This window comes from Nipponia nippon, unplaced genomic scaffold (assembly GCF_047370975.1).
Source record: "Nipponia nippon isolate SJK-2023a ecotype South Korea unplaced genomic scaffold, ASM4737097v1 scaffold_3, whole genome shotgun sequence".
Classification (NCBI taxonomy): Eukaryota; Metazoa; Chordata; class Aves; order Pelecaniformes; family Threskiornithidae; genus Nipponia; species Nipponia nippon.
The window spans coordinates 56,010,136-56,035,278 of record NW_028262347.1 but is presented as its reverse complement, the minus strand read 5'-3'; the positions used below and the strand labels follow the sequence as shown (position 1 = coordinate 56,035,278).

The 25,143-nt window shown below is 57.7% G+C and overlaps 1 protein-coding gene across 3 annotated transcripts; it reads right to left on the bottom strand.

Moving 5' to 3' along the window:
* Window positions 1-6,192: 6,192 nt before the first annotated feature.
* TNFRSF13C (TNF receptor superfamily member 13C) lies at window positions 6,193-25,098 on the bottom strand. Of its 3 annotated transcripts, XM_087766383.1 has the most exons (6): window positions 24,964-25,098; window positions 24,728-24,877; window positions 14,437-16,035; window positions 11,422-11,704; window positions 10,708-10,944; window positions 6,193-9,082 (listed from the first exon to the last, which is right to left on the bottom strand). In XM_087766383.1, the coding sequence occupies exons 4-6, from the start codon at window positions 11,564-11,566 to the stop codon at window positions 8,760-8,762; spliced, it is 705 nt and encodes a 234-aa protein (XP_087622509.1). In that variant the 5' UTR covers window positions 11,567-11,704; window positions 14,437-16,035; window positions 24,728-24,877; window positions 24,964-25,098; the 3' UTR covers window positions 6,193-8,759. The 3 variants fall into 3 exon arrangements, with proteins under 3 accessions (XP_087622509.1, XP_009473580.2, XP_087622511.1); XM_009475305.2 differs by having other exon boundaries at window positions 10,708-10,905; window positions 24,728-25,098; XM_087766385.1 differs by having other exon boundaries at window positions 10,708-10,902; window positions 24,728-25,098.
* Window positions 25,099-25,143: the final 45 nt, after the last annotated feature.

The following is a 25,143-nucleotide window of genomic DNA, read 5'->3' as shown; positions in this document are numbered from 1 at the left end:
AGACCCGGGGGGAGATCCTGTCCCAAGCAAGTCTAAACCCATCCCCTTGCACCTCCACGCACTGATTCCAGCCAGGAGCCAGCGGTCCCTCCCGCTCCTACTGCCTCCACCGTTTCAGCCTGCCAGCCTAACACTCCTGCCCGGGGATGTTTCCTTCCCGGGACACTCCCAGACCATTCCCCAGACCAGTGGACCTGTCCCATCCCCACCTGCACCCCAGGGCTTGTACATCCCCACATCTGGATTTGCCTTCTGGGAATATTTTGCTTTGTTGCAAGGACCTTTTGCAAATGTTAATGCTTTCCTTTCGCTGGAGAGCTCTTCGGCTGATCTGCCAGAACACATTTCACACGCTTCTTCTAAAATTATGCCCTTTGCTTTTCCCAGCATTCAAGCTGAAGCGGAGCCTGGCGTGCCGGCGGCATGCAGGGAGAGCAGCTCGACGGCTGCGCCCGGCTCGGGGGGTGGCGGAACGAGGGGTTAAGCGCTGCCCAAGTGAGCATTCCCTCTAGGGGCAGAGGACTGGAGAGGTGGGAGGGCTGGGAAGTGCAGAGCAGGGGAACCGTGGGGTGACAGCAGGGGTCTGTGCTGGACTTTGTGGATGCTCTCAGTGGGGAGAGGAGGGTGGATCAGAGCTTCCTTTGAAGCGAGACGGGTTTCAGCACTTCCCTTCCGCAGCGCATATAAACCCGAGTTCAAAGTACATCACAATTCAGGCACAAGCATTTTAGCGGCAGGTGGTTCTGGATTTGGGCTGAACGCAAGGGGTGAGCTAAAGATAAGCTGCTCTTAACACCTCCCAGGCCAGCGGTTTCCCTCCCACTTTCTCTCTACTGGAGCCCACCCGTACTGGGCTGTACACACTCCCTGCACAGCCTTTAGCCATCTCCTGCATTGCCACCACCACTCTCTGGGCCAGGAGTGGGGACACGGGACGTGCCCCAGTGAGTCCCTGCGGCTGAGGGAGCAGAGAGGCCTGGCCATGGTGTGAGAGGTGGTGAGCAGGGAGGTCCCACAGAAAGTAACCCCCATCCTTCTGCATTGCCCTGCGTCCCCCAAATCCCCTTCATCTTTCCACCCTCTGCATCCCACCACAGTCTCTATAACCTCCCACATGCCCTGCATCCCTGCATTCCCCCACCCCAGACATGTATGTGAGTTACAGGGAGCTTAGAATTACTCCCCAGCCACCCTAAACTGTAAATGAGGACATCCAGGGTTTACCCTCCACTGGCAGGACTCCCCCCAAACATGCCAGCTGGGAAATGCCGTGGGGAGATCCGGATTCCGCCCTGCCACCGGCCCTCCCCAGCTGATGCCGGGAGTGAGCAGCCAGTCATGACTATCGTCTCTGTGGTTAGAGATGATTAAATACATCTTAAATGACTCACTGGGGAATTTTTATTATTTTTTCTAATAACTCGCGGTGTCACTACAGGGCATGAAGTTTGCTTCGCTGAGTTTGTTTCCTTGTTTTCTTGCGGAGATAAATAATTGAGGAGCTGAATAGCAAACCAGAAACCCAGAGAGACCGTTTCTGGGAATATGCTGGGAAATGTGTCACCCCAGCAGCATTTATAGATTTCATTTTGATATTAGCAGTGGGGGGGGGAGCAGAGATGAGGGAATTTGGCAGGAGGGGATTGAGGGGGCAGGTCTGGGGGGCTGGGGCTGTGGGGGGCTTGGGAGGGGGGTGATGGGTCTCTCCTTCCCCCTCATCCCAATCCACTGCTCCAGCCCGTTCTGGTCCCCCGCAATAGGACTGCCCAGTGTCAAAACGATGCTGCCTCTTGTTTGGAATGGGACGTGCTTTCAGCATCTCCCACTGCAAATAAGCCAGGACCACCCTCAGGGGAGGGCAGTGATGGCCACAAGGGGCCAGCGAGGATGACCAGCCATGGCCATCCCTCCTGTGCCTGTCCTTTGCTCCTGCCCTGCTCCAGGAGAGCTCCTGCGAGAGCTGTGGTCCTTGGCGGACACCCCTGGGGGTGCTCACCGCATCTCAGCCCTGAGGATGCTCACAGAGAAGGCGAACCTCTTAGCTAAGGAAAACAGCATTAAAAAAAAGAAAAATTATTCAAATACTTGAAATTACCTGATACCCAAATTTACCACTGCTGTGTTTAAAGTACCTGCTTTAAAATTACCCTAACTTCATGAAGGAATTAACAGCCTTTTAAATTTTTACCAAAAATATTATTATTATCAAAGCATAAGAATCACAGGGGTTTTTTGAGGAAGAAGATGCTCTTTTGCATGTCACCCTCATTGTAAACTCCTATTTAAATTGCCATCCTGAGCTTGGTCTCGGCCACAGGTTTTGGCTGCAGGTGCCTTCATCCCGGAGTTTCGCCGCTCCGTGAAATGCCGGCTCTTCTCAAATCAGGAAGCGGCATCTGGGTAGCGGGACCCAGTCAGACTGCAACCCCCATAGGGAAGGAAACGAGAAAGACACCTGCATCATTGAAACCTTTCAGGACAGGGTGGGGGGAAAGCACAGGGGGATCTCCTGAAAATTCCCACCTGCTCTTCCCTGCCCGCAGCCCTCCTCCCAACATACCTCCCGTGGCTGTCACTCAAACCCCTGTGCTCGCCCATCGATCCACGCTCAGAATAGCTCCCGCCAGTAGCTGGTGAGCCGCAGCTGGCCGACACCGGAGCCGCTGGATGAAGGACGTGGGGCCTCACCCCCATGGCACCCTGCTGCCGGTGGCCCCCCTCCCCCTGCACCCCTCCAGCTGCGCCCCAGGCTCCCAGCACAGCCCCATGCTCAGAAAAAGGGTGAAAAAAGGGGTAATAACAAAGCAGGTGGAAGAGAGGAGGGTGCAATGTGGGCTTGTAGCAGGGAGGGCTGTGCCATGTGCTCCAGCTCCAGCACCGGCCACCTCACCACCTGGCTGATCCTTCATGGGGGGGGGGGGGTGTCCAAAAGTGGACCCTCACTTTTGGGGGTCTTCTACATCCCATGTCCACTTCCACAGCCCTTTGGGAATGGCGCAATGGGGCAGCCAACCTCCGGGCAGGAGGAGAGCCCTGCATCCCTCAGAGGGGTCCAAGGCAGTGGGGGGGTCAGTCCCCGTCACGGCAGCGCCTTGACAGGAGCGCAGAGGCTCTCGTCACGCAATCTGCCTGTCGCCGCTGATCACTTCAGGCGTCAGATGGGGTTTGTGTCGCTTGGCAGGGCTCTCCCTGCCTCGCTAGCTGGGACCTGGATGAAGACTGGGTTTAAAACAACCCCACTTGCTGTGGGAAGGGGGGAAGTCACCCCCTGAAGCCCAGGGGATGTGTGGGTTTGCCCTACACCTGCCGTGGGGCCTCCTCTTGGAGCGGGGCCAGGCTGACGCCATGGCATGGGGCTGAGCATCCTCCCTGCCCGGCATGTCCCTGTCCCTGCATCCCCAGGGTGCCACAGGGAACAAAGGCACCGGCACCCTGAGGGTGTCTGGGGCAGCCGCCGGGGGCAGGAGGGGGGATTCCCTCACCCCCCCCTGCGTCCCCTGCCTGGCCCTGGGTGCACCCGCAGGTGGCTCTGGAGGCAGGTGGCATCGCTCCGAGGCTCGGGGAAGGAGCGGGGTGAGTTTGGCTGCGGGTGGGGTTTCGCCGGAGAGGAGAAGCTGAGGGCATCGCGGTTCCTGTCCAACCGCTTTGGTCCCTGAGGTCGGGTTTTGGGTGCTCCCCTGCAAACTCCGGGGCGGTGGCCTTGCTCCGCGGTACCGGGGAAAGTGTGGGACTGTCCCTTCACCTCCCGAAAACAGGGGCAGCCCTTTCTGCCAGGGGAGCTGCTGCCTGCTCACCGCAGCCCCTCGGGGTGGTTTTTGGCTGTCCCCCCTCCTTATCCCCCTTGGGAAACTGCTCGCCGAGCACAGCCAGCAAAGCGGGGAGCAGCGGGGGTGGCCCCGGGGGAGAGCATCGGCCCACGAAGGCAGCGAGGAAACCCCCTCCGCACAGGGCACCTGGGCGGGCACCGTGCCCCCTCCCACCACTCCCCCGGCACCCTAAAACACCTGGAGATGGGGGGGGGAGAAGGTGGCCAGTGCCTCCTCTCAGCATCTCCCCAGTGTGCCCATGGACTAAAGCAACCCTGACACTAAGCGAAGGAAAGGGAGGCTGATTGAAAGCGAGTGGTATTTTTTTTTCTTTCCTTTTTTTTTTTTTAATCTTTCCTTAAGTGCGAACACCATCTGGCTCCCCCAACTCTGTCAGCGCTTCCAGTCCCCAGGCAGCTTCGCTCTTCCTAATTACTGTCATTAGGCAGTGGGTAGTGATTAGGGAGGGATGCTGATGAGTGGCATCAGGAAGACCATGGTCCCCTGACAGCCTTGTGCAAGGGGCCGGGCGGCCTCTTCTCCCCAGCCCGCAGCCTTTTCCAGCTGGGGAGCTTGGCAGGTAGCACGGTAGTCTCTTTGTCGGTAGAGGCTGATGGGAAGAGAATGGGGAAGGGAGGTGCCGGCTGGCAGGTCCGACTCCTGGGGAGTCCCTGGGGAGGCCTGACGCCACTGGGGATGGGCTGCTCTGGGGAGCGGGGCGATGGTGGAGGTGCTCAGTGCTGCTGGAGGAAGGAGGAGCAGCTTGCTGCATCCCGCTCTGCCTCTGGCTGTCCCATCACTGGCCTGCTCTGCCCACAGGTGTCCAGCCACCAATGACCATTTCTCCTGGGCAGCCCAGAGGCCATGGTGATGGGCTGCTGGCTGGATAGAGTCAAGCCCAGCTGACGCCCTTCTGTTGGGCCAAAGCGGGGCTGGCCACCAGCCTGCCTGGCCCTCCCTGGCTCCCCTTGCTGCATTTGGGCATTCACCCTCCCATGCAGCTCCCCTGCGGCGCTGCAGCCATGCAGGCCGGAGTGCAGTGTCAGTGCCACCTCGTGGCAGGCGCCCCGCGGCCTGCTGGCCTCTCATCATCACCCATGGCCTCCCGCGGGTGTCCCCCGGGGACTGCAAGGGGACACATGTGTCTCTCTGCTGTGGCTGGCACTGGGAAGCGGGTGGTGGGGAGGGCTCCTGTGGGACGGGATGAGGTCCGTGCCGCACGAGTGGGTAATGGGGTGGCCACGCAGCCCTGGTCTCCTTGCAGCAAGTGGGGGGATCGGAGGCTGTACCCAGAGACGGGAGGTCCCTGTTGGACGTTCGCCATTGGAGTATTGCTTCCTGCACGGGATAAAACGGTGCCCACCTTACTCTGCCTGCCCTGCCTGCTGTCAGGGTCCAGCACCCACAGAAAGCCCATGGAGGGGCAAGCTGGGTCTGTAGGGGGTGCGTTGGGCTGGAGTAGCTGGGCCTGTGGGTGAACTATCAGGAGACTAAACTGGTGGGTGAACCAGCGATAGGAGAGGAGAAAGTGAGGGAGAAGGACCCAGGCAGGGAGGCTGGCAGAGGAAAGCCGAGCCCTTTGGAGGCTGGGGAGCCTGTGGGATTGAGGAGGGTTTGGCAGACGTGACCGGTGGCTGCAGAAGAAGACCCTTGGCCAGGGTACCCCCCGTGCCTCCCCTCCCTGTGACACTACACTCTGTTGGCCAGCTGGCTCCTGCCTTTAGGACCAGGGATGAAAACCACCTTCCATCCCTAGGGACACCAAGGCTGCCTTCCTTTACCACCAGCAGTGTTGGTGGGATTTGCAGGAGCTCGAATAACCCCATGACCTCCATCATAGGGGGGTCGGGGGGGTTGAAATGGCTAGGGATACACCTGAGGTGGTTTTGCGGCAAGGAGGGTTTTAGCCCTCTTGTCCCCGGGGTTTCCTCAGACTTTCCCCTGGCTCTCTCCAAAACTCCGCACCCCTGTGGGCAGGTGAAGCCTGGCCTTGCAAGCCTTTCTAGGCAGTTGTGCAGGCAGCGGGGCGGGCAGCGGGCTGGGGAGGAAGCACAGCTCCTGCCTCGCAGGGGGAAGTGAGAAACTGCCGTGGAAAGTCGAAGACAGGCAACACCCCCCCAAAAAAAAACCACTCACCCCACTCCCCATCCCGTCAGCCAGCTCCCGGGGAGGCCATGGGGGGGACAGAGGTGGCCGGGCTCAGCTGGTCCCTGGCCAAGCAGGCAGCTGTGTGCAGGGGACGTGCCAGTGAAGCCGGCGCAGAGGGAGCCTCTCCAGCTCAAGGCCCTGCTGTACCCCCAGGACCACCACGTCGGAGACCCCTGAAACCAGGGAAATGGGGACCCCATACAGACCCCTGAGCATGCATTGGCAATGAGTTCACTTTATTCTTTCATTTTTACAACCATATTTTTTGTCTCCCTCTACTCTCCATGCAGACAAGATGGACAACCCCCTGCCCTGTACATAAGGACGAAGAAGCGTGCACAGAGGGGAGTTGCAAATCTCACCGAGGCCCAGGCAGGCTGGGCAGGCAGGACGCTTGGAAGATGCCCTGCATGCCATAACAGAGAGGGGATCCGAGGGGCACTCGACAGCTGAGGAATCCAATGTGGATTGAAATGCTGCTTCTGCGAACTGCAGATGCTGGCGGCGTCCTGTAGAGGAGACACTTGGCTGAAGCTCTAGCAGAAATGAGAGCAGAAGCCCTTACCTGAGCAAAAAGAGGGGCTTTTTCAACAGGATTTGTACAGGAGTTTCTTTTTCAAACCACCACGGCAGTCGGAGTGGGCAGCGCATCCACAGGGCTGAGCCACTGCAGTCACTGGGCGGGAAGCGGGAGAGGAGCCTGACAGTCCTGCTCCCTTTCCCTCTCACCCCTGTCTCCCGTGAAGCAGGTTGCTCTGCCTCCCATGAGCAGTCCTTCTTCCAGTGCCAAAATGTCCCCTGGCCCAGCCTCGGCTCATTTCCCCACTCCAGATACACAAAGGCTGCTCAAAGTCACTTCGCAGGGCCAGGTGCGGAGCATGGGGATGAGGAGATGACCAATTCATGCTGCGGGGATGTCCCTCCTGTGACGGGCAGCATGGCTTCTATGGGTAACTGGGAGCCCAGTGCTGGAGCCTCCACAGCTCCTGCCAGCGAGCCACAGGCACCTGGAGCCCCAAGGGACAGTCACTGGGCACGTGGACCAGCCCCACCACCATCCTCAGCCCCAAGGCTGAGATGGGGACCCATCCCATCCTGGGTCATGCGGAGCCTCAGCCAGATGAAGGCTCACCTCTGCCAGCGTGTTTAGGTCTGGGAGAGGAGTCACGGTGAGGAATTTGGGCCTTGGCACCTGTGGCAGCTCCTCTGGTTCCCCTTATGGGATGGATGCCACGAGCCTGGCTCCAGCACCATGGCAGGGGAGAAGAGGGAGGGTCACCCTTCAACAGCAGCGTGTGGTCCTGCAGCTCAGGCTTGGGCAGGGAGTCACCTCCCTGTCATCAGAGGGACCAGTGGGCAATCCTACCACGAGCTGTGGCCCTCAGTGGCCCGCTGGCATTTGTCAGCAGTGCTCCCACACCTTGCTTGGCCACCACTCCTCAGTCCTCGAAACCTCCTGGGCAAGGAGGCCACCTCACCAAAGGAAGAGCTCACCTGGGCTGCCACCAAGATGGCATTTCATACAAATAATGCCCCCCCGGCACTTCTAATTGCCTAACCACCCCCTCCAGGGCCAGCAGGGTTTCTCACCCAAGCTGTTGGCCAGGGTCTGCTCAGCCAGGGGGATCGGCTGCTGTAATTACTTGGGAACAGCAATCCTGCACTAATGAGGTTGTTCCCGAAGCAGAGCCCTTCCTGCACAGTAAAGCCACTCGCGGGTGGGTGAACAAGACCATCTACCGAGAGATGCCTTGGACCAGCACTGCCGGCCAGCTCTGGCGCACAGGCAAAGCCTCGAAGACACTCACATAAATTAAGTCATCCCGCCTACGCTCGCATCACTCCCTGCCTGGTTCTGCGCGGCGTGGAAACATCCATCACCAGGAGCCCTGTCATCCCAAGTGACACGCGGTATTTCTGCAGCCACCGTGAGCTGAAGTGACAGTTGTCTGGGGCCGTAATGACAAGCGCATGGAGCTGCTCTAGATCAGCAGTCTCCATTGCCTGCCCCTGGTCCTCCCTGACTTCAGTGATTGTAGGTCAGAGCAAAGACAGATTTTTTTCCCCTCTTCCCTCCCTCCATCACTGCTTGGGAAGACAGACTCATTTCCCATCCCCTGGGTACCGAGCTGCAGAGGGGGTTCCCACAACTGCTGGTGGACGCCTGCCACCGCGTGAGAGCGCCCAGAGGGAGGAGAGACCTGGATATTACAGCGCGCAGAAAATGGGGGGGGGCAGGACTGTGAACAGAGCAGATGCTGGATGTGCCTTGCTCCATATGGCCCCAAGCCTCCTTTTATTGAGGTCAGCAGCAAAAATTGAGCTAATGGCAGTGGTGTGGGACTTGATCCTAATGTAACTCCCTGCTTCCCTCTCCATGTTCCTTTCCCTTCCCTCTTTCTGCCATTCCAGCCCCGTGTCCCCAGGAATTGCCCATACAGCAGCAAACCCATCCTCGCGCAACGGCAGCCTCACAAACGGCACAGCAGCCCCCGCCACGCTCCATCCTCACCGGCCGCATCTCCTCTGCCTCCTCCTGATGGCACAGCCAAGGCAGCTGCTGGCAACTCGGCATAACTCGGTGTGATCCGCTTCGGCTTCCTTCAGCGCTCACAGGCGTAACGTGGGACTCAGCACAAACAGGAAAGTGGAAAAGGGCAGTCATCTTAGAAGGCTGATCTTGCTCGAGGCAAAACCTGGTCCTCAGGCAGCTCACATCTGTGCAAGGCTTTGCCTGCCCTGGTGACAGGCTCTGGGCGTCCGCAGGGAGCCGCCGGAGTGCTCCAGCCCCATTTCCCCCTGCCCTCAGGCTCTCTCCTCGCCGGCGCAGTTCTGTGTGGTTTTGGTAGTGACGAGGGCTGTGGCTCCCAGCTCGGTGGCAGGCAGCGGGAAGCCATGGTTGCACTTTTCGTGTCGGGGGTACATGGTGGAGAGCAGGACGATGTCGCCGTCGGCATCGCCCCGGCAGCATGGCCTCCGCTTTGCTCCGGCTTTCTCGAGCAGCCCTGGCATCTTCAGGCCTCCGTTGAGATGCGGGCATGGGGCTGGGGCCACGGCGGCATCTCCCTCCGGCACGGCAGGGTCCTGGCAGCCCGCGCTGTGCAGAGGGCTGGTGGCGTCCATGTTTGCTGGCAGGGGACAAGAAAAGGGCATTATGAGGGTCACAAAGTGGGGCTGGGCGGGTCCCAGGGAGAGGGTCCCATCCCAGGAAAAGGGTCCCATCCCTGGGGACACATGGAGGGGAAGGTGGAGCTGGAGCAGGAGGAGCCTGCAAGGTTCCCACCACACCTCTCCTGCTGCAGAGCTCCTCCTGCTTACAACTGATGGTTTTTTTCCCCCCTAAAAATAATAGGGAAAGGCAAAAACTTGAACTTACACTTCGAGCCCTCTTGCTAAACCCTGCTGGTGGCAGAGTGGCCCGGCCCTTGGTGGCTTGCCATCCCCGACCGCCTCCCACTTAAAAATAGACTTGTTTACATGCTTCGCACACAGGCGCATGCTGTCGGCCCTAAGCTTCCTGCGACTTTCCACACATCCAGTGCCGTAGGGGTGGGCTTGCTGGGGTGCAGCCCGGGGGCACAGGGACCAGGGCATGTGGCAGGGGAGTAGCTGAGGGGTGCCTCCGACACTCTCCATCATGGCTGGACCTCTCTTGCCGCTGGATTTCTGCCTCCTATTTCGTTCTCGTTATTTTTCCCAGGCGTGTGCGTCACGGGCTGTCGCAACCGCACTCATTTTAGCAGAAAGGCACCAGGTAATGTCCCCCCTGGTCTGAGTCACCCACCCAGCACCGCTGGTGGCATGTGGGTAAGCCAGGGTGTGAGGACCAGCTGCCCCCAGCCCCACCACCCCGCAAGGGCACCCACTCGGGGCGTGGGGCGGTGACGGGTGCCAGCATCCCCCAGAGCAGCTCCTCATGGGGGTCCTGGGGATCCATGCCCCCTGCCCAGGGATGGGGAGGAGTGAAGCCAGGCGAGACCGTTTCAAAGAAAGTGGCCAGGGTTGAGTCAGCGGTGGGGCGGGGGTCCCCGGGGGAGGACATGGCTGCCCAGCTCCTGGCTGATGCCCCTACAACATGGGCCATGACGAGGCACCATGGCCTCACCCCCCTGGAAATACCCTGCCAGGAAAGGCTCAGCCCTGTCTCTCGCCCCCCCAGCCCTATTTTTGATGCCTTTGCGGACAATCCTGTGCGGTGCTCTGGTGTCTTGCTGATGGGGCTGACCCTGACACCGTCAGCATCTTTGGGGTGCACACTGGAGGGCGCCAGGCATTCCAAGCGGGAATGGCAAGCTGGGCGGTCAACACAGGACCCCCACTTGCAGCGCCGCGGCGCGAGGCTCCCTCCAGAGCCGTCCCCAGATGTCCACGTCTGCCCCTGCAGCCCCCACTCCATCCATGGCCCCCTGGCTACCAGGGGAGAGGGAGAGGCTCCTCACCAGTGCTCTGTACTCGTGCCCTGTGGAGCGGGGACGGTGCCAGCAGGTGCTTTAAGCAAGCGAAGGCATAGGGAGACCCAGCAAAGGGAGGGATGGTTCAGCAGGGTCACGCTGGCAGTCAGGTGCAGGCTTGAGTTCCCAGGGGACAGGGGGGCTCAGCTGCCCCAAAATGTCCTGTGGTGCCCGTGCAGCCCATGTCAAGGTGGAGGAGCCGGCCTCAACAGGGATGTGCCTCAGGGGAGCCGGCAGCAAGTGATCCCATCTACCCCAGGGTCCCCAGGGTGCTGTGACAGGGAGAGCAAGAGGTCTCCTACCTTCAGCCTCCTCGTCTGCTGCCTTCCTCTTCCTCCTCCGCTTCCCCACCTTGCAGGCCAGGAAGCCCCAGAGGGCTGCCAGAATCAGGATGAGCCCCACCACTGCCGGGACCCCGAAGATCAGGAGGGTGCTGGGCAGATCCACCGAGGAGAGGGTGGGCGCCAGGGCGGAGGTGGGTGCCGTGCGAGCGGGCTCTGCTGTGGGGCAAGACGCCAGCAGTGTCAGGAGGGGCAGAGCTGGGGCGAGGGAAGGAGGGCAGCAGTGTTACCCACCCGTCCGGCCGGCCTCGGGGCTGTGGTGGTGGGGAAGGAGAGTGGCTCTTCACGGCTACCCACCCACCCACCACCCGCAATGAGCTGTCCCCCTGCCTGATGGGACCCTCATCACACCCGCCACCATTCCTGGCTGGTGGGAGATGAGGACATCCTGCTCTTCCCATGGTCACCCTTGGGGCAGGCTGTGACCCCCGCGCTGGGCTGGATCATTCCTTTTCTCCCCACACCACCTTCCCCTCACTGGAACTGGCTGTCCTCTTTCTCTCTCCTCCTCCTCCTCCAGGTGAAGGCAGTGCTCCATCCTCCCTCGCCACCTCCATTGCCATCTGCAGGAGAAGGTCCCCTCCACCTGCCCACCCCTGGGGTGCCCCCAGCCCCCTTGGCCCACCACCGCCCAGCCCCAGGGAGGTCGGCCTCCGGCCATCCTCATCCCCTTACTTGTGTTGTCCTTGAACAAGTCGGAGCACTTGACGCAGGACTTGGTCAGGAGGTCGAAGCACTGGGGGGAGAGGCAGGAGGGGGCAGCGGCAGCTTTTCCCAGCAAGGACATGGCGGAGTGGGAGTGAGAGCCTGGCTCCCGCATGGCGTGGTGATGATGGGGCCGCCCAAGTGTGAAATCGCAGCGCCCCGGGGCCCGTGTCAGAGGGAGATACAGTCTGTCAAGCTGCGTCGTCTCCCTTGGGGCTTGAGACGCTTGCGCTTGCCCTGGGGCGGATCTTCACTGGGGAGGAGGAGAGCGAGCGCCTAAGACCTAGCCCTGCCTGCCCGTGCAATGTGCCCTCAAACTACCCCTCTCCTCCAAAATACGCTTCCAAAATCCCCACAGCCCCTGCTGCGCCCCAGCCACGTAGCACCCCGTTCCCAGCGGCACAGCACCCCAGCCCAGCGGTGTCACCTCCTCGGCCCTCACCCTTCCCCAGCCCACCCGTACATTGTCCCTAGCGTGGACACAGCCCTCAGCCCGCACCGTCCCTTGCCAGCTGGCGAAAAGCCCCCTTGGCAACCTCCAGTACCTACATGAGGCTTTCCTGTGCCCAGATCTTTACAAGACCCCCCCCATCCCACGGCCACGGATCCGGCTTGGATGGAAAATGCAGAAAGGGACCGGAGGAGAAAAGAGTGCAGGGTCAACAAGTTTTACCCTTTTCAAAGCTCCCACTGCCACCAAGACATGGCCTTAACTGCCTGTGACTGCTGCACAGGCAGGCCAACTGGTGTGTGTTCTCCATTCCTGCTAATGATGGTGCTCTCCATCACCTTACTCTCTCCATCCCAGACCTAGACTCGTGGCAAGGACCCTCCCAGCCCCTTGGCACCGTGTCTCATTCTCCAGGATTCAGAGCTGGCTCTGCTCAGTAACTGCCCAGGGCATGGGAAAAGCAGGTCACCCCAAGCAAGTCTGGTCCCCATACCCTTGGAAGGGACTAAATAAACCCTTAATGGTCTTAGGTGTTCCTGATCAGGAGGAGGAGAAGTGTCCTGTCACCAGTACCCACACATCAAAGCCCAATGCTTGAGATCTGAAGTGGATAAGTGATGGATTTCAGTGCTGTAGGTGGCTCTTCTCCATCCTTACCAAACAAAAGTCATGTTCCCTTTTTCTTCACCCCATAGGAAAGAAAGAGACCAACCACACTTGCTGGCTTGCTCTCAGCTGAAGGAAGAAGCACAGGAGATCTGCCCTGGCCAGGACAGCCCTAACAGGGCTTTACTGCTGGAGTCCCCTCCTTGCAGCAGCTATAGCCTCCAGGCTCTTTCTAGTGAGGTCTCTGTCACTTGCTGTCCTGAACTGAGGCTGGGAGGGGAGGAGGAGAAAAGCCAAAGGACACTCTGGCTCGAGGTGACAGAGTACCAGGCGTCCCCACTGGGCAGCTGAGCGCCTCTGAGACAGGCCAGAGGACTTGGTCCCTGTATGTGCCTGCCCCTCTCCAATGGCTTTTGGGCAAGCTGAGCCCGCAGCCTCTGCATCCCACGCCCTGAAACCCTAGGTGGGATGCAGGCACCAGCTCCCTGTACTGGGTCGCAGCCCAAGCATGGCTCTCCAGCACCCCATGCCTGCCCACATCTCCCTCCCTGCCAGCAGCATCCCTGCTGGGTGGCTTGTACCAGGGCAGCACTGAAGCAGCCCCAGCACCATCTCAGCCCTCCCCGCTGGGTGCTGCAGGGCTCTGGGCGAGTGAAAATCCCGACCAAAACTGGTCGCTGCCCGCCAGTTCCACGCCTGCCGTGATTTCACTTCCCTTTCCAGTTGGCATGCCCAGCCGCTCGCTCCCTCGCCCCTCGCACACGTGCACACGTGCCTGGCTGCCAGGGAGCGCCCTGCCCGGCTGCGCTGTGCCAGCAGGGATGGCCGTGCCAAGCCCGGGGGGCTGCGGGCTCCTCCCAGAAGCTGCGAGAGCCCGGCCGCCGTTCCTGTGCCTGTGACTCAGTTATTCCCCCTCCTTCTTAGTCAAAGTAAAACTCCCTGAGTGAGTGGGGGCACGCCAAGCACTTCCCTCTCTCAGTACGGCCCCGAGCTCCGAAGCCACAAGTGGCATGGCCAGGTTGGCACCTTCTGCCTCGATGCTTGCGCTGAACGGGCTGCACTCGCCCCTGTGCAGGTACCTGCCAGGGGAGGACATCTCTCTGTATCCCACTTCAATGACCCCCCTGTCTCTTGTGTGCCCCGGGTGAGGAGCGGGGCTGTGGTGCAAGCATGGGAGCAGGAGGGGTGTGCGTCCAGCAGCAGGAGGGTGCGCCGGGAGCATTTCTGGGGGGTCAGAAAGCCACAGCAAGGAGGGCTGAGGGGTCAGGAGAAAAGCTCAGGCTTGCTCCAGGCCACATCTGAGCTCTGTAGCAGAGAGCCCTGGGGAGGAGAGGGCACCCAGAGCGCCCGCTGTCCCCGGCAGGCAGCTCGCAGAAGCGTAAGGGTAGGGACTAGGGAGCAGAAAAACATCTTGCCTTGTGGGCTGGTGGGGCTGGAGCCGTGCATGGAGGCAGAGGACCCCCACAAAACGGCCAGTGCTCTGTCAGAACACCTGCCCCTGAAACAGCTCCCTGCTCCAAAGGCTTTGCTGTTCCTCTTGCCCCAGGGTGTTTCCACCTGCTGGTCTCCTTTTCCCAAAGGCTCCTCCATCATGTCCCTCTCGCTCTCCACCCTGAAATCCCTCTGCTGTGCTTCCCCTGCGTCAGTCATCTCTCAGCAATCCCCAGCCCCTATTCCCGTGGGTCTTGCTGTGGCACTGTCACCCTGCCCCTCTCCCTCCCCTCTCCTCTCCCTGCTTGGCTTAATGCAGGGGTGGGGGAAATGGGTCCTGGTATCTGCTGTACCATGCTTACAGATTAACTCTGTGACCCCTCCAGTCAAATATATGCACCAGGGAAAGCCCAAACCGAGGTGCCTATATATTGCTTTTGACACAGAGGCTGAGGTTTACAATACAGCTCAGGAGCTCTTGGCTCCTGTTTCGGTACCTGGAGTGAAAAGCTGAAGCTGTGAATGCATGGTGGGGAGCCTGGGGATGGCAGCCGCGACATCCTCCTGCAAACAAAGTGCTCCCAGGTCCTGTTACATGGAAGGATGTTGCAGCCTCATCGCGGCGACTGATCTTACCCTGTTCCCTCCCATTTTCTAAGGCCTTTTTATCCCCCTTTACAGCTCTTTCACGCTCCTTTCCCAGCCTGTTTGCTTCCTCCTGGGCCAAGAAAACGATGTTTGAAATCACACATGATAACACTTACTCATGGAGAAAAATCACCGCTGACTTCCCCAGCGGCACTTGCACGTGTGCCTGCTCACCAGCGTGGCCCAAGCTGCCCAGCCGGCCCCGGGCATCAGCTGTCCTCCTCTTCATCTCTCCCATCTTTGCCTCCCCTGCCCTTCGTAGCGGCTGTTGATCGCCTTTGGAGCAGCAAAAGTTAAAGCTTGGTGAGTAGTTTGAACTGTTCGCATCTAAGAGCTGAATACGCTTGATAGTAGCACAAATGCATAATTAAAGAGCAGAAAAAATGACTCACTGGATAAGGAAATGCGCTTTTCTTATCTCCTCTGCAGAGAAACAAAAGCCCCAGGAGCCTGGAACTCTGGCTAGCTAAGTGCTTTTATTAAACAAATAAACCAGCAAAGATATCAAACGAGCTATTTAAAAATTATGTCTTAATCCTGGAGTCAGAGAATTTGATTTCCAGTGCTGTTCACTCCAACCGTGCACTCGGAGGGCCGGCTTCGGCCAAGGTTGGCTGCTGGGATCCCGGCAGAGAGCCCAACGAGGGACAGGGCAGCGCTGGTGATCCCAGGAGTGGGGAGGGACCACGGCGTCCTGCGAGTGTTCATGCACACATGAGTGACCAGACTCGTGTGAGCGGTTCCTCTGGTGTCAGGGGTGGGTGAAGTGACTCACGCACATGCCTGCAGAACCGCCTGTAGCAGAAAATATCCACCGAAAGTTCACCTTGTGCTCGTGTGCACCGGAAACCCAAAGGCTTGTCAATCAGAGAAGCCGCGAGGTGTTTATCAAGCAGACCCAGTTACCTCGGGACAGACCTCTGACAGGATGCACCCAATGCCCCGGGAACGCCTCGGCACAGCCCAATGTCCGCCCCGCATTCAGATGGTGCCACTGGCAGGCTTTGGTTGGAGCCAACCCCCAATTCATGTTTGCCCCTTCCCAGCGCTTCTGCGCCGGCTGGCGGGAAGCACCCCCTCCTGAAAGGTCCCACCATGGCTCTCGGGAGCCAGTTTCTCAGGGCTCCAGCACAAACCTCCTCCTTGGGATCTGCCGGGATGCCCCAGCCCGGCCCAGCCCCAACTTTTCTCTGCCTTCACAAAGCCAGCTGGGCTTAGGGACAAAATCTGGGAAGATTTTAGGAATGAGGTGGAAAAATGAAGGCTTCAAGAGATTCACCAACACCCAGATCCCCTCCATAGGCGCTCTGTTTCTTACCAAGGATTTTTGTGGCACTGCTCAGCCACCTGCACAGGGAGTTTTCTGTGGGGCTGTGCCCCGGTGGCACCAGCTCTGCTGAACATCGTTTGTCTCCTCCCCTTCTTGTTCAAAAGCCCCTGGAGCTGTGCTTGTCCATGAGGTTAAGGAAAAACGAGCAGGTGTCCTTGGCTCCCTCTGCAAGCGGACTTGGACCCCTCCAGGGGCGATGCTGAGCACCCAAATTAGGCTTCCACCGTGGGCTGTCCTTTGAAGACCCCTCCAGGGTTGCAGAGGGAGGGCAGCGGGTCTGCACTGCCTCGGCTGAAGCTCCCTCTGCCCATTCCCCCACCCTGCTCCAGAGAGCCCAAGCAGGACACAGCAGCACTGAGGACATGGGGGACCCCCCCCTCCCCAATCCTGCCCTGGGGGAGCAGAGCCCTTGACCTCCCCTGCCAGGAGCAGGCGGTGGGGGGGAGCGAGAGGTGTTTCCAGCCAGTATGCTGGCTGCTCTTGCTGCTCTGCAGAGTGCGGTGGGACTCTCTTAGCGAGGCCTGGGTCCCTGGATGCTGCCCAGGCTCTCACAAGCCCCCGCCACGTCATGAGTGACACACCATTAGCTGAGCCCGGATCTTCTGCCCGGACGTCCCCGCAAGCAAATCCCCCTGCCTGCTCTGCCTGCCGCAGGGGTGCTGCCCCATCCCCACCCTAAGGATGGGTGGGAGCTCGCGCTGACCCCCCTTGGGTGGGTGGAGGCCAAGTGCCGCCCCAGCCTCACCTGTGGCTGGTTAGGGAGCATTCATGTGCCCTGGCAGGGCTGGGCAGCACCTCCAGCACTGAAACAGAAACAAATGACTGAAGGCAATGCACTGCCATGCTACAAACCTCCAAGCAGGTGGGTTCAGCTGGTTCAGGCATGCATACGCTGGGGCAGAAACCTCCCTGGCACGCCAGGCTGAGCGCAGAAAGCTCCCCAGCACTTGCAGCGGGGAGTCCCACCACTGCGCTCTCAGGGCACGGAGGTCTCCAGCAGACAACTACAGAGCCAAAAATCAAAGCCTGCTGAGGGCGAGGGGCTGTCTCCCTTTCAGCCCCCACCCTTTGCAGCTTGTTCCAGCAGCAAGGGACAGGAAACTGGTTGGGTCAGCCTGGAAGTCAAAACTAAACTAAGCGGCCCCAATTGCATTTTGCATAGCACTTCATTATAATGAACGACTCCCAGGAGAGCTGCAGCTCTGGCTTACGCACAGGAATGGTTTGGTGAGTACATTTGAACAAGAAGGCAACCTGAGAAAATAGGAAGGTGCTTGCAAGTGATTCCAACACAGGAGTAATGTTTGTCCTAATTGCACTCATTTGTTGCAATTTACTCTGCTGCCTGCCATCCAACCACCCTTCTTCTTCCCCGTTCACAAATAACACCCCACCGCCCCCCACGACTGCAGCCCAGCCCCAGCACAGCCACTCTGCAGTGATGCCCTCAGCACTGGCTATGGGAGCCATCCTAACGGAGATGCCAAAAACCAGCAGCGTGCCTGGATAACTTAAAAGCACAGCTCAAACTGGGAACAGAACGCACCAAAAACAACCCGCCCAAAACTCCTGTGGCACCTGCAGATTGCAGCAGTCAAAGCAGAGTAAGAGTACAAGAGCCTGCATGGTTTCTAGTACTAACCACTGCTCCAGAAACTAGTCCCTGAGCTGGCTTTTGTGGCTGCCCTGCAGGCTCCCACCACCCCAGGCCCAGTCAGTGGTGGTAGGTGCAAGGCCAGCCTCCCTCACCCCCACCGCCAGGGAGCTCTGACTTTTCCGTTTGTCACCGCTGGACGATGCCCCGCAAGAAGCTGAGCCAAGGGAGTACAGGGATTTTGACTGTAGGCTGCTTGGCCAGTCGGATGCCAAACTCAAGCTGGTTTCAGCCCCAGAGCATTGGGAGGGACTGCAGTGCTGCAGGAGGAACGAGAGGCACGTGTTTGGACATGAGCACAGTCCCAGTCCGGGATGAGAAGCAAGGAAGTGCGTTTCCGCCGAGCCGCAGCGGGCCCCGCGACCGGCCGGCTGCCTCCGGCAGCCAGCTCATCACCGCCACGCTGTCGGCTGCGAGGCTCCAGCTGACAGCCTCCCCTCTCCAGCCGAAGCACCTCCGCACCCACAGCGTTGCATTAGTCTGTGCTGGCATCACCGCGCTTGCCAGTACCTCCACACCATTCTCCAGCTTCTCATGGACCTTTGAGTACCAGCCTGGTGTAAAAAGGCTGGCTTAAACGCAGAATAACATTACAAATTTCAATGGCCACGTTAAGGATGCAATGTAGGAGAGAGCCAACAAGAGGATTTGGCCCACGCCCCTGGCCAGCATCTGGGCGCGATGCCTCAGCCATCCTGCCAAAGCCTGGAGAAACAACAGGGGAGCGATGCATTGGGTAGGAAGGAGAGGAAGGGAAGGGTGATGGGCTGCTGCGGATGCAGAGCTGGGGAGGTGGAGAGGGACCGCCAGCAGTCCCGTGCCTGCTCACCCCCCGGCCTCCAAGAGACTTGTGGTCAAAGTCTATCGATTCCCTTTCAAAGGGAGGGTCCTCCCCACAGCTCGCAGGGTCTCCCCCTGTAACAGCCCCACCGACTTCTGAGCCTTTGGGGCCTCAAAGGCTCTGGCTGGAAGAAGGATGAGTTGCACTGGCACAGGCTGCCACAGGAAAGGAGATGCTGGGGGGGCGAGCGGTACTGCTGAGGCAAGCGGACATAATCTCCCCTCCAAGATCCCTTTCCCCATTTCCCATCTCAGTGAGAGCACCCATAGGGGAGGTCCTGCCCTCTGCCACAGTCCGCCGGGGAGGCTGCCCGTCCACCCCCAGGGAACATCTCCTGGCCAGCACAGCTCCCTGGCTCACGCTTGCATTCCCCCTCCACGCTGCACCCACAGCACCGCGGAGGGCCGGACCACCAGAGGATGCAGGCAGGCTTCCAAGGGACCGTGCGGCAACACAGCATCTCCCATCGCCCAACCTAAAAACGCACATTAGTCTGAGGGCAGATACAGCTTTATACCCCCTAATAATCTTGTATCTAAGCTAGATAACTAGGGCTGTAAATCCTTGGTGATAACCACAGAGACCATGCCTGCAAGCTCTCCCCCGGACCATTCATTTGGCTTGATGATGCTTTAAAGAGACATCTAATGAGGATAATCTGATTCAAATCCCCTCTGCTTTTGGGCAGCTGAGCAATTCAGTCCCCTTCAAACTCCTTCTTCCTCCATGACTGTCTTTATTTCCCCTTCTCATATGAATCACTCTGGGTTTTCCTTTGCTTTTTGCATTACTATTTTGATTCTTTGATATGACCACTGCAATCAAGATTCGCTCCTTTTAGAGCCTAATTAGCATGAAATCAGACTCGCTTTTTACTCATAGTCTCATGGTAATAGGATGCTGGCCTATGCTTCAGCTCTCACTTCGGGTGCAAGGAACATTGCAGCCTGCTTAAAAAATTCCCTCTTTACCTGATTCAATCAGAACCACTTACGGGAGATCCGCACACATTTCAAGCTTGGCAAGAGAATCAAGCTTTGGGAAGGGGGGAAGGTCTCAATCACACTCAGCTTTCAGCGCAGAGCAGATGGCGAACATACCGACTATATAATTTATAGGGCACCATCACTACGTATTAGTCCCATGCAGTGGCTGATCTCAGCCAAGCCACGGCTCATGCACAGGCAGAGGGGACTCGCGCAGGTGATGCTCCACGTGCAACCTGGGCAAGAGGGAAGAGTCAGGTTCTGAAGAAAGCACAGGCTTCACATTTCATCTCCTTCATAACACAGAGCGGAGGACGCGGTGCAGCAGCCCTGGCCCTGGAGGGGTTTTCTCTTCCCCGTGGGCCGGGCAAACCCTTCCCAGCCCGCAAACTTGTGTTCGAACTAGGTCAGTATTATGCAACATCTGCGCACAAGCAACTCCCCTTCCCTTCCCCGGGAGCAGCTCACACGCGGCAGCACGATGGATGCCAGGGCAGCCCAACGCCAGGTGTTGGGGTTTGTTTGCACTTCTTCAGGGCCACCATGCCGCGCCAGCACGGCCTGGCGTGCAGCTTGCTGGGGAGGTGCACCACCTCCGCAGCTCTGTTTCCATGGTGCCTAAGCCTCCCTGCTCCTGCCTTTCACCCGGACACCCAGGCCTGCCGCTCAGCACAGCCAAGCGGGGATGCCGGGGAGGTGTGAAGGACCCCTAGGTGAGAACAGGAAGGAGAATTGCTCAGGATGGCCAAGGCGGCTTATAACGAAGGAGCAACAGGACAGAAAAGATCAAAAGGGAACACCAGGTAGTAAAAACACTCCCTGCGAAGCAAGGTGAAGGCAACTCCAGCCCCACCTTTAAGGTAGCAGAGCTTTCAGCCCTTCTCTGCAGGGCTTACAATGAGCCTGGGCAGAGCCCTGGAGACAAGCATGCGAGACCAAGACTACAGGTGCCCGGTGTGCCGGCACAGAGCAACACTGCGCTATGCCAGGGCTTTCCCAGCTCCAATACCTTTGCTCCTCTGCTGCTCGGCATAACAGCACGAGGCACTGAGTCACCTCTCAGTCCCACGGGGGAATGAGGATTAATTAGTTAATGCTGGCACATTACTTTGAAGAGAGGTGCTCCACTGCAGCATGAGCCACAGGTTGTTACGTACCAAGCTGAGTCAAACGCAGCCCTGGCTTCACATCTGTCATCTCTGGAAGAGCAAGAAAAGGAAACCTAGCAGTGGGGGTGGGAAAATGAATGTTCACACTGGGGCGATGCCAATGCTGCTGTCAAACCTAGGAGAGCGGCCAGCACAGAGGTTCAGGAGAGCTTTGAGCTGGCCAGTGCAGACAGCGATAGCGCCTCAAGGACTGCCGACCCTCTGCAAACACCCAAGGTGTTTCACCAACCCGAGCGCTGCGACGACACAGCCAGCAGGGCAGGAGCAAGGCAGCCGCAGCACAGCACCATCACCCCGTGACTGCGGGGTGGGCACACGGTGGGACCGGAGAGCTCCCATGGGAAGACAGGAAAGGAAAATACACCACGCTGCTAGAAAACAGGGGAAGCCTCCTTAGCATGTTTAATGCCAGCTGGGCTCTTTAGGTCTTTCCAAGTGCTCACCAGTGTGCCTCTGCTTTGCTCCTGCATGTGGACCGCTCTAGAGCGGAGCATGGGTGCTTCAGCTGGCCCTGGGCACAGCTTGTTGTAGTGCGGAGAGGGTGGCAGGATCCGAAGGACAGAGCAACCTCTGTGCACAGGGGCCAGGTTTCCCAAGGGGAGGTGGCTTCTCTCTTTGTTTTTGTCCTCGCCCCACCTCGGTGCTCCTTCCCGTGACGTGCAGAGCCCACGGGGCTCTCGCGCCCGGCCCGCAGCTGCACCTGGGCTGGCGGCGAGGAGGCAGCCTGCGCGTATGTAAAACACGGGCTCTCTTTCACACACCGCTGACTTCCCTCGGCAAAGGAGGCGGCGGGGCGGGGGGACGGGCACGGCGCCTTTCCTAGCTCCTCGCAAAACGCCCCACCACACAGCGAGCTCGAGGAGGACGAGGGATGTCAGCATTGCGGCACGTGTCAGCTCCCACAGAAGGGGCCTGCAGCAAGGGAAACGCGGCCCAGCACGGGCCAGGAGCCCGCACTACTCAGCTGCCAAGGAGCCTGAGCAAGTCACATCACTCCCGAGTCCCCTGCCCAACCTCTCTCGCGCACCAGTTCTTCACAGCCAAGACAGCCCTTCCTGCGCAGAGCCGACCCGAGGGGATGCCATCCTGCCTAGCATCGCCGCGCCGTATTAATATTTAACAGTGAGGAAGAGATCCAGAGACTTTGATTTCTCCCACCGGCCAATTCAAGGATAATTGAACTGCGCGGGGAGTTTCAGCATTTCAGAGGGTGGTTTTGTTCCAGTTCACAACAAAACCCAACCATGCCGCAACACCTTACGAGAAGGATCGCAGCCCAGTTTCAGGCAGCCTCCCTGTCTGCCTGCAGCAGAGTCAGGCAGGTAAGCGGCACAAGACACAGTTGATCTCAGGAGGGGCCCGGCAGGCAGGTCCCACCAAACCCCCCTCCCCCAGAACTTCGGCAAAAATCAAACTCCGCTAATTAGGAAAAAATGGTTTCTTCTGAATGTTTCCACCGAATTCCAGATTTCCGACCCCAAAGCAAATGTCAATTCACCCTCATCACACCCCTCCAGCGGAGGCAGCTCCTGCTGTAGAGGCAGAGCAAGCCAGGCACAGTGAATTTTAACACACGTGCCCAGTGTCATGCAAGAAATCAGTCACAGAGGCAAAACGAGCCCAGCGTTTCTGGCTCCCAGCTCTGGGCTGTGCCAGATATTGCTTTCTCTTGCATATAAATCACTTTTCCCCACCAGTGAAGGACAGCTGGTCACTGAATGGAAAGTGGCAGTTGTTCAGCAGCCCACAGCAACACTGCACACCAGCTCAGGGTGGGAAGTGGAGAACACTCAGCGTGCAGAGGAGACTGCCAGGGGAGCTGGGCCAGCTGAATGGAGACAGAGCAGCTGGAATCTGGCCAGAGCAAAGCCCAGTGCTCCTGCAAAATCAAGACAAGTTAAAAATCCCACAGGAGAGAGCGTCTCTTTTGCTTTTGCCAGCAGAGCAGGTACCTCTGCCACAGCTCTGCAGGTGAGCTCCGAGCAGTAGAGCAGGAGTCCCTTCTTGTTCACCGCTGCTGTGGACAGCGGTCATGATGAGAGCTACCAAGCGGCAATTACAACATGACCACAGCTGCTGGGTGCCACCGCTGACCTAACCCAGCCAGCCCCATCGAACTACGGGCAAGCAGAGACATCCATTTTTAACCGGTTCCCAAAGCAAATATTAGAGGTGGCCTTGAATCTAAACCTCTACCACCAATTTCAAGGTTTGGAGGGACAGACAGATCCCCAGGGCTGGATTTATCGCTGATCTTTGTTCCAGGACAGAGAGATCTTTTACTATAGGTGCCATATCAGCACAAAGACTTTCTCTCCTGTTAGTATAGATCGAGTATATCACGTCTTATCATGCTTAAAAGTTGGTCTGATTTAACTGCTGGTGTGGGAAAGCCAGCAAAAAAAAAAAAAAAAAAAAAACCAACAAAAACCCCCAAAAAAACCTTCCCTTGGAAAACCCAGGCTAGCAGAGAGCTATAATCCCAACAGGTAATGCCAGCCAAGCTGATTTGTGCTGAAATCTCTCACAGAGCACCTCTGTGAGCAGCTTGGCTAGCAGGCTGAGGATACAAAATCTCCAAGTGACGGGACTGAAGGCAAAATCCTGTGGGTCAGCTTGCCAGAGCAGGAGACCCTGTTACAGCCTCATTCAGTTCCACCCAAAAAAACCCGCTGCGTGACCAAAGCTTACAGCAGTGCAACTGGTACAAGGTCTTCTATACTAATTAAACCGCTTTTGCACTAATTTTGCTGACATAGTTGACAAACTGAAACAGTCAAACCAGCAATGCTCACGGGTACTTTTGCCACAGAGAGGGGGATTTCTATTTGTACATCTCCACAGGGATAGGGCACTGAGGCAACAGAGAGAGGAAGAGAAAGCAAGTAACTCCAAAATGTTTTTGTTAGTTTAGATTTCAGCCAGCTTGGCAAGCTCTTTCCTGATGTTTAAACACAACAGAACCTGAGTCACTAGCCTTAACTCAGCTTCAGGCCTTCCATGCCTCTGATCCCAATCCAAGTCCTACTTTCACAAGACCTTTATCAAACATTAGCCCTGGCTACTCCATGCAGATGAAAGGCATCCTCAGCTGCCTTGTCTTCTCTGGTAGGGGCAGTGTCACGGCCTGTCTAAACTAATAGCTGACAGTTCCTAGAGGTATTTACATAGTTGAAGCTGTAGCTTTAGATGTGTCCCAACTACTTTCGGTTGTAAAACATGATGGACCTGAGACACAGTGTCATATTCTTAGATACGCTCCACTTCCCCTGCCAGTTCTAGTAAAGACTTTTTCCCTAAGAGTAAGAAAAATATTTGCCCCAAGGTGAAGTGAGATGCTGCTCTTAAGGAACTAGATTTTATTTTGTACCAGCTGAGATTCAGCCACCTGTAGGAAGTACAAACAGCATCTTTCTTCTTTGAAAGTACTAGAAGGAAAGAAATACCGCATCCGAAACATAGCAGTGGAAAAAAACCCTATGTTTGAAGGTGCAGGAATGGACAGTAGCACGTGTCGGTTGCTACAAAGCATTCTGGGTGAACCAAAGAAAGTTTTGTTTTCACCAGTTAAGAAAGCACAGCGAAATTACTCTTGAGGCCAAAGGGATTTTACCCAAGTCCAATAGTTATTAGAGGCAACTGGAGAGCAACCTAGGAGACAGAAGAGTCTCCTTACCTTACAGCAGTTGCGGTGGACACGAAAGAATGGCTCATTTCATGCCGCAGCCCTTCCTTCCCTCCCCCAGACTGCACCTGCACATCAAGAGCAAATCGAAACCAGTCTATTCTAAACCATGGTCTCATTTATTTTGAGGGACCCAAAGCGAGAGCGAGGCTGAGACAGCATAACCAACAGAGAAACTTGTTTCTCAGCATGGTTGCCCCTCTCTGGTGGCAAAGTCCCGGCTAGTACCTTCAGGATCACAAAGCTGGCTGAAAGTAGGGCATGCCCAGTAAGCTCCCAATCCTTCTAACGCGGCCACGAGAGTTTGCACATGTCTTTCTCCTTTGGGTTTTAGCCAGAGTCCAGCCCTTTTGAGCACCATAACACAGCTGAATGTTTTAGCTCCTTTTGTTCCAGCTGACAAACAACCTAGCCCTCCCCCGCCGGCAACAATACAACTGGAGCTAGGATTTGTGTGTCCTCTGAGCAAGGATACAGGCTTTGTGCCTTGCTGAGCTGTCTTTGCAAGGACTGCCAACACTCACAGCTGATTAAGCCTGCAGTGCTGCTTTCTGCTTTTTCCTGCTCACAGACAGATGTCAGAAACAAGCTAAGCGAAACAGCACACGCAGCTAGAGCTCTGCACCTAGGAACATTAAAGCAGACTATTAGGGATTAAATAAATTAAACCAGAGGGGAGCTTAACACATTCTTTCTAGGCTTCATTTCTACCTGGCATGCAATTCTGGGTGAGAAACATCCCAGCGTTTCAAGAAACACTGTATTCTGGAAGGTGGCTCAACTCGGTACACAGAAAGGATTGTGTTTGGAAAGCTTTTGCCACCACCACGTGGCTGAAACCGTGACTGCAGCCCACCGACTAAGTTCAAACAGCCAGCAAGGACCAGCCTC